The sequence below is a fragment of the Salvelinus namaycush genome, chromosome 30 (genome assembly GCF_016432855.1).
Source record: "Salvelinus namaycush isolate Seneca chromosome 30, SaNama_1.0, whole genome shotgun sequence".
Classification (NCBI taxonomy): Eukaryota; Metazoa; Chordata; class Actinopteri; order Salmoniformes; family Salmonidae; genus Salvelinus; species Salvelinus namaycush.
In genome coordinates, this window is record NC_052336.1 from 1 (window position 1) to 7,500 (window position 7,500).

Here is a 7,500-nt window from a genome sequence, read left to right on the forward strand (position 1 = left end):
AAGAATCATACTAAAGGATTTGGGTTTCTGCTTTGGGTTTCACAGGTGAACTGGTTGGTGGAACATCTCTCCCATGTTTCCATGTAAACAAGCTTGTAACGGCGTTCCTCCTCCTCTTCATCCGAAGAGGAGGAGCAGGGATTGAACCAAAATGCAGCGTCGTGATATGACATGATTTATTAAAGTAAAGACGAAAAAACACGAAAACACTTTAACAAACTACAAAACAACAAACGACGTAGACGCACCTGAACATAAGAACTTACATGACACGAAGAACGCATGAAACAGGAACAGACTACATAAACCGAACGAACAAACAAACCGAAACAGTCCCGTGTGGCGTAACATACACAGACACTGACACAGGAGACAACCACCCACAACAATCAATGTGAAAACACCTACCTTAATATGGCTCTCAATTAGAGGAAATGAAAACCACCTGCCTCTAATTGAGAGCCATATCAGGTCACCCTTTAACCAACATAGAAACACATAACATAGACTACCCACCCAAACTCAAGCCCTGACCGTCAAACACATACAAAATAACAGAAAACCGGTCAGGAAGGTGACAAAGCTCAAATTACTTGTTCTTTATTTATTAAGAAGAAGAGACTTACTTGGGCCAAAAAACACGAGCAATGGACATTAGACCGGTGGAAATCTGTCCTTTGGTCTGATGAGTCCAAATTTGAGATTTTTGGTTCCAACCGCCGTGTCTGTGAGACGCGGTGTGGGTGAACGGATGATCTCCGCATGTGTGGTTCCTACCGTGAAGCATGGAGGAGGAGGTGTTATGGTGTGGGGGTGCTTTGCTGGTGACACTGTTGGTGGTTTATTTACAATTCACACTTAATCAGAATGGCTACCACAGCTTTCTGCAGTGATACTCCATCCCATCTGGTTTGGGCTTAGTGGGACTATCATTTGTTTTTCAACAGGGCAATGACCCAAAACACACCCCCAGGCTGTGTAAGGGCTATTTGACCAATGAGAGTGATGGAGTGCTGCATCAGATGACCTGGCCTCCACAATCACACGACCTCAACCAAATTGAGATGGTTAGGGATGAATTGGAATGCAGATTGAAAGAAAAAGCAGCCAACAAGTGCTCAGCATATGTGGGAACTCCTTCAAGACTGTTGGAAAAGCATTCCTCATGAAGCTGGTTGAGAGAATAGCCAAGAGTGTGCAAAGCTGTCATCAAGGCAAAGGGTGGCTACTTTAAAGAATTTTAAATATAAAAATATATTTTGATTTGTTTTACGCTTTTTTGGTTACTACATGATTCCATATGTGTTATTTCATAGTGTTGATGTCTTCACTATTATTCTACAATGTAGAAAATAGTCAAAATTAAGAAAAGCCCTTGAATGAGTAGGTGTATCCAAACAGACTGGTACTGTATATATAGTTGTCACTTTGACTACCGATGTTATACAGCATATACACTTTCAGATTCATCGCTCACCCTGGACCAGAGGAGAACAGTAGATAAGATAACCAGTTGACAGTAAGGGAAACAGACACTCAAAATGCCCCGGTAAACAGATGAGTCATCCCATCAACTTAAAACAATCTCCTACATTACCTGGAGCCCCTGAGAACAAACCCCTACACCATAACCAGGAAACAGTAGGTGTCATGATAGTCATAGGGTCATAGACTGATGAGGTGACTGAAGACACTCACATAGCCCCGGTGTATCCCGGTGCACAGAGGCACTCTCCGGTCTCGTGATGGCAGGTGGCACCGTTGAGACACTGGCACTCTAGCTGGCATCCCTTCCCGTAGAGCCCCGCCTCGCACAGCTCCTCACAGCGCCAGCCCTGGTACCCGTCCGTACACACACACGCCCCCGTGATGGGGTTACACTGGGCCCGGTTCTGACACTGGCACCGGTTAGTGCAGTGGGGGCCCCAGAATTCAGCTTGACAACCTGGAGAGAGAGAGAGGAACACAAAACATTAAACATGGCAACCTGGAGAGAGAGAGAGTAGAGACAGACAGAGAGAGAGGGGTACACAAAACATCAAACATGACATCTCTCCATCCATGCTGACTGGCCAGCTAAGCTTCTCTGTGATGTTTCTCTGTTTCTAAAGATACTAATTTACTCTAATATTCAGACAGCACCCTGGAACAGACAGAGAGAACACACACACACTTCTGCTATGTTAAAGGCCGTGTTAAGTCAAATAGTCTGGATTTGGATTTCTCCTTCAAATTCCATCATATTTGGACCAAGTCAGATTAAATTAACATCAGCTGAGTTTTGGCCAGAGAAACTATATCCACAAACATCCTGGAAATTGACTTTAAAGTGTAGTGTGATGTCACCACATTGGGGCCTGGTTTCTTCCTCAATCGTTCTTAATCGATGCTGGAGCGCCAGCGTTCAGCACAAACACAACCTGACTGTAGCGACCCCAAACGCAGACCTACATTTGAGTCCTGCTGGCAAAGAAACCAACTGAAGAAACTGATTCCTGCTTCCCAAATGGCACCCTATTTCCTATTTAGTGCACTACTACCCATAGGGCTCTGGTCAAAAGTAGTGCACTACTACCCATAGGGCTCTGGTCAAAAGTAGTGCACTACTACCCATAGGGCTCTGGTCAAAAGTAGTGCACTACTACCCATAGGGCTCTGGTCAAAAGTAGTGCACTACTACCCATAGGGCTCTGGTCAAAAGTAGTGCACTACTACCCATAGGGCTCTGGTCAAAAGTAGTGCACTACTACCCATAGGGCTCTGGTCAAAAGTAGTGCACTACTAGCCATAGGGCTCTGGTGAAAAGTAGTGCACTACTACCCATAGGGCTCTGGTCAAAAGTAGTGCACTACTACCCATAGGGCTCTGGTCAAAAGTAGTGCACTACTACCCATAGGGCTCTGGTCAAAAGTAGTGCACTACTACCCATAGGGCTCTGGTCAAAAGTAGTGCACTACTACCCATAGGGCTCTGGTCAAAAGTAGTGCACTACTACCCATAGGGCTCTGGTCAAAAGTAGTGCACTACTACCCATAGGGCTCTGGTCAAAAGTAGTGCACTACTACCCATAGGGCTCTGGTCAAAAGTAGTGCACTACTACCCATAGGGCTCTGGTCAAAAGTAGTGCACTACTACCCATAGGGCTCTGGTCAAAAGTAGTGCACTACTACCCATAGGGCTCTGGTCAAAAGTAGTGCACTACTACCCATAGGGCTCTGGTCAAAAGTAGTGCACTACTACCCATAGGGCTCTGGTCAAAAGTAGTGCACTACTACCCATAGGGCTCTGGTCAAAAGTAGTGCACTACTACCCATAGGGCTCTGGTCAAAAGTAGTGCACTACTACCCATAGGGCTCTGGTCAAAAGTAGTGCACTACTACCCATAGGGCTCTGGTCAAAAGTAGTGCACTACTACCCATAGGGCTCTGGTCAAAAGTAGTGCACTACTACCCATAGGGCTCTGGTCAAAAGTAGTGCACTACTACCCATAGGGCTCTGGTCAAAAGTAGTGCACTACTACCCATAGGGCTCTGGTCAAAAGTAGTGCACTACTACCCATAGGGCTCTGGTCAAAAGTAGTGCACTACTACCCATAGGGCTCTGGTCAAAAGTAGTGCACTACTACCCATAGGGCTCTGGTCAAAAGTAGTGCACTACTACCCATAGGGCTCTGGTCAAAAGTAGTGCACTACTACCCATAGGGCTCTGGTCAAAAGTAGTGCACTACTACCCATAGGGCTCTGGTCAAAAGTAGTGCACTACTACCCATAGGGCTCTGGTCAAAAGTAGTGCACTACTACCCATAGGGCTCTGGTCAAAAGTAGTGCACTACTACCCATAGGGCTCTGGTCAAAAGTAGTGCACTACTACCCATAGGGCTCTGGTCAAAAGTAGTGCACTACTACCCATAGGGCTCTGGTCAAAAGTAGTGCACTACTACCCATAGGGCTCTGGTCAAAAGTAGTGCACTACTACCCATAGGGCTCTGGTCAAAAGTAGTGCACTACTACCCATAGGGCTCTGGTCAAAAGTAGTGCACTACTACCCATAGGGCTCTGGTCAAAAGTAGTGCACTACTACCCATAGGGCTCTGGTCAAAAGTAGTGCACTACTACCCATAGGGCTCTGGTCAAAAGTAGTGCACTACTACCCATAGGGCTCTGGTCAAAAGTAGTGCACTACTACCCATAGGGCTCTGGTCAAAAGTAGTGCACTACTACCCATAGGGCTCTGGTCAAAAGTAGTGCACTACTACCCATAGGGCTCTGGTCAAAAGTAGTGCACTACTACCCATAGGGCTCTGGTCAAAAGTAGTGCACTACTACCCATAGGGCTCTGGTCAAAAGTAGTGCACTACTACCCATAGGGCTCTGGTCAAAAGTAGTGCACTACTACCCATAGGGCTCTGGTCAAAAGTAGTGCACTACTACCCATAGGGCTCTGGTCAAAAGTAGTGCACTACTACCCATAGGGCTCTGGTCAAAAGTAGTGCACTACTACCCATAGGGCTCTGGTCAAAAGTAGTGCACTACTACCCATAGGGCTCTGGTCAAAAGTAGTGCACTACTACCCATAGGGCTCTGGTCAAAAGTAGTGCACTACTACCCATAGGGCTCTGGTCAAAAGTAGTGCACTACTACCCATAGGGCTCTGGTCAAAAGTAGTGCACTACTACCCATAGGGCTCTGGTCAAAAGTAGTGCACTACTACCCATAGGGCTCTGGTCAAAAGTAGTGCACTACTACCCATAGGGCTCTGGTCAAAAGTAGTGCACTACTACCCATAGGGCTCTGGTCAAAAGTAGTGCACTATAAAGGGAACAGGGTGCCATTTGGAATGCGACTCAACTGAAGATCAGAGGAGACCCTGGAAGCGGCTGTTGAACCAGACAAAGACAGTCTGAGAGACTTGTAAAGTTGAACAACTTTATTTCCCAGCAAGCGAGTGTCAAGGGGGAGTCTACTGCTAGTGTTAAATGTTTCATTGATATTGAGCGGAGTGGGGGACAGAGACGAGACAGGACCATAAATTACCTTGTCTCTCTCTTGCGTCCGTCTCTCCCTCTTTTCTCTATCGCTCTCTCTGTCTTTCTCTCTCTCTCTCTCACACACACCCACACACATATTGCGTCATGCTCTGCCAGTGACTACCTCTCTCTCTCTCTCTCTCTCTCTCTCTCTCTCTCTCTCTCTCTCTCTCTCTCTGTCTCTCTCTCTTCTCTCTCTCTCTCTCTCTCTCTGTCTCTCTCTCTCTCTGTCTCTCTCTCTCTCGTTACCTCCCACCTCTGTAAAAGTTTTTATCATCACACCACTTCTATTATTCAACAGAGAAGAAGAAGAGAGAAGAGCTGAACTCAACAGACTAATTACAGGGACCATGACAGGCAGCAGACTAATTACAGGGACCATGACAGGCAGCAGACTAATTACAGGAACCAGGACAGGCAGCAGACTAATTACAGGGACCAGGACAGGCAGCAGACTAATTACAGGAACCAGGACAGGCAGCAGACTAATTACAGGGACCAGGACAGGCAGCAGACTAATTACAGGGACCACGACAGGCAGCAGACTAATTACAGGGACCAGGACAGGCAGCAGACTAATTACAGGAACCAGGACAGGCAGCAGACTAATTACAGGGACCAGGACAGGCAGCAGACTAATTACAAGGACCATGACAGGCAGCAGACTAATTACAGAGGCCAGGACAGGCAGCAGACTAATTACAGGGACTAGGACAGGCAGCAGACTAATTACAGAGACTAGGACAGGCAGCAGACTAATTATAGAGACCAGGACAGGCAGCAGACTCATTCGAGACCAGGACAGGCAGCAGACTAATTACAGGGACTAGGACAGGCAGCATACTCATTACAGGGACCAGGACAGGCAGCAGACTAATTACAGGGACCAGGACAGGCAGCAGACTAATTACAGGGACCAGGACAGGCAGCAGACTAATTACAGAGACCAGGACAGGCAGCAGACTAATTACAGGGACTAGGACAGGCAGCAGACTCATTACAGAGACTAGGACAGGCAGCAGACTAATTACAGGGACCAGGACAGGCAGCAGACTCATTACAGGGACCACGACAGGCAGCAGACTAATTACAGGGACCAGGACAGGCAGCAGACTAATTACAGGAACCAGGACAGGCAGCAGACTAATTACAGGGACCAGGACAGGCAGCAGACTAATTACAGGAACCAGGACAGGCAGCAGACTAATTACAGAGGCCAGGACAGGCAGCAGACTCATTACTGGGACCAGGACAGGCAGCAGACTAATTACAGGGACCAGGACAAGCAGCAGACTAATTACAGGGACCAGGACAGGCAGCAGACTAATTACAGGGACCAGGACAGGCAGCAGACTAATTACAGGGACCAGGACAGGCAGCAGACTAATTACAGGGACCACGACAGGCAGCAGACTAATTACAGGGACCAGGACAGGCAGCAGACTAATTACAGGAACCAGGACAGGCAGCAGACTAATTACAGGGACCAGGACAGGCAGCAGACTAATTACAGGGACCAGGACAGGCAGCAGACTAATTACAGGGACCAGGACAGGCAGCAGACTAATTACAGAGGCCAGGACAGGCAGCAGACTAATTACAGGGACTAGGACAGGCAGCAGACTAATTACAGAGACTAGGACAGGCAGCAGACTAATTACAGAGACCAGGACAGGCAGCAGACTCATTACAGAGACCAGGACAGGCAGCAGACTAATTACAGAGACCAGGACAGGCAGCAGACTAATTACAGGGACCAGGACAGGCAGCAGACTAATTACAGGAACCAGGACAGGCAGCAGACTAATTACAGGGACCAGGACAGGCAGCAGACTAACTACAGGGACCAGGACAGGCAGCAGACTAATTACAGGGACCAGTACAGGCAGCAGACTAATTACAGAAGCCAGGACATGCAGCAGACTAATTACAGAGACCAGGACAGGCAGCAGACTAATTACAGGGACCAGGACAGGCAGCAGACTAATTACAGAGGCCAGGACAGGCAGCAGACTAATTACAAGGACCATGACAGGCAGCAGACTAATTACAGAGGCCAGGACAGGCAGCAGACTAATTACAGGGACTAGGACAGGCAGCAGACTAATTACAGAGACTAGGACAGGCAGCAGACTCATTAGAGACCAGGACAGGCAGCAGACTAATTACAGGGACTAGGACAGGCAGCATACTCATTACAGGGACCAGGACAGGCAGCAGACTAATTACAGGGACCAGGACAGGCAGCAGACTAATTACAGGGACCAGGACAGGCAGCAGACTAATTACAGAGACCAGGACAGGCAGCAGACTAATTACAGGGACTATGACAGGCAGCAGACTCATTACAGAGACTAGGACAGGCAGCAGACTAATTACAGGGACCAGGACAGGCAGCAGACTCATTACAGAGACCAGGACAGGCAGCAGACTAATTACAGGGACCAGGACAGGCAGCAGACTAATTACAGGAA

At 47.9% G+C, this 7,500-nt stretch overlaps 1 protein-coding gene across 1 annotated transcript in view; it reads right to left on the reverse strand.

The window, feature by feature from the left end:
* Window positions 1–1,698: 1,698 nt before the first annotated feature.
* The window catches only part of LOC120024738 (dual specificity mitogen-activated protein kinase kinase 5-like), a gene marked incomplete at its 3' end in the record, with an annotated part of 128,529 nt that continues 122,727 nt past the window's right edge, over window positions 1,699–7,500 (reverse strand). The window contains exon 15 of the mRNA XM_038969017.1: window positions 1,699–1,945. Within this exon, the coding sequence (XP_038824945.1) occupies window positions 1,699–1,945 (247 nt within the window). The remainder of the gene's footprint in view (window positions 1,946–7,500) is intronic.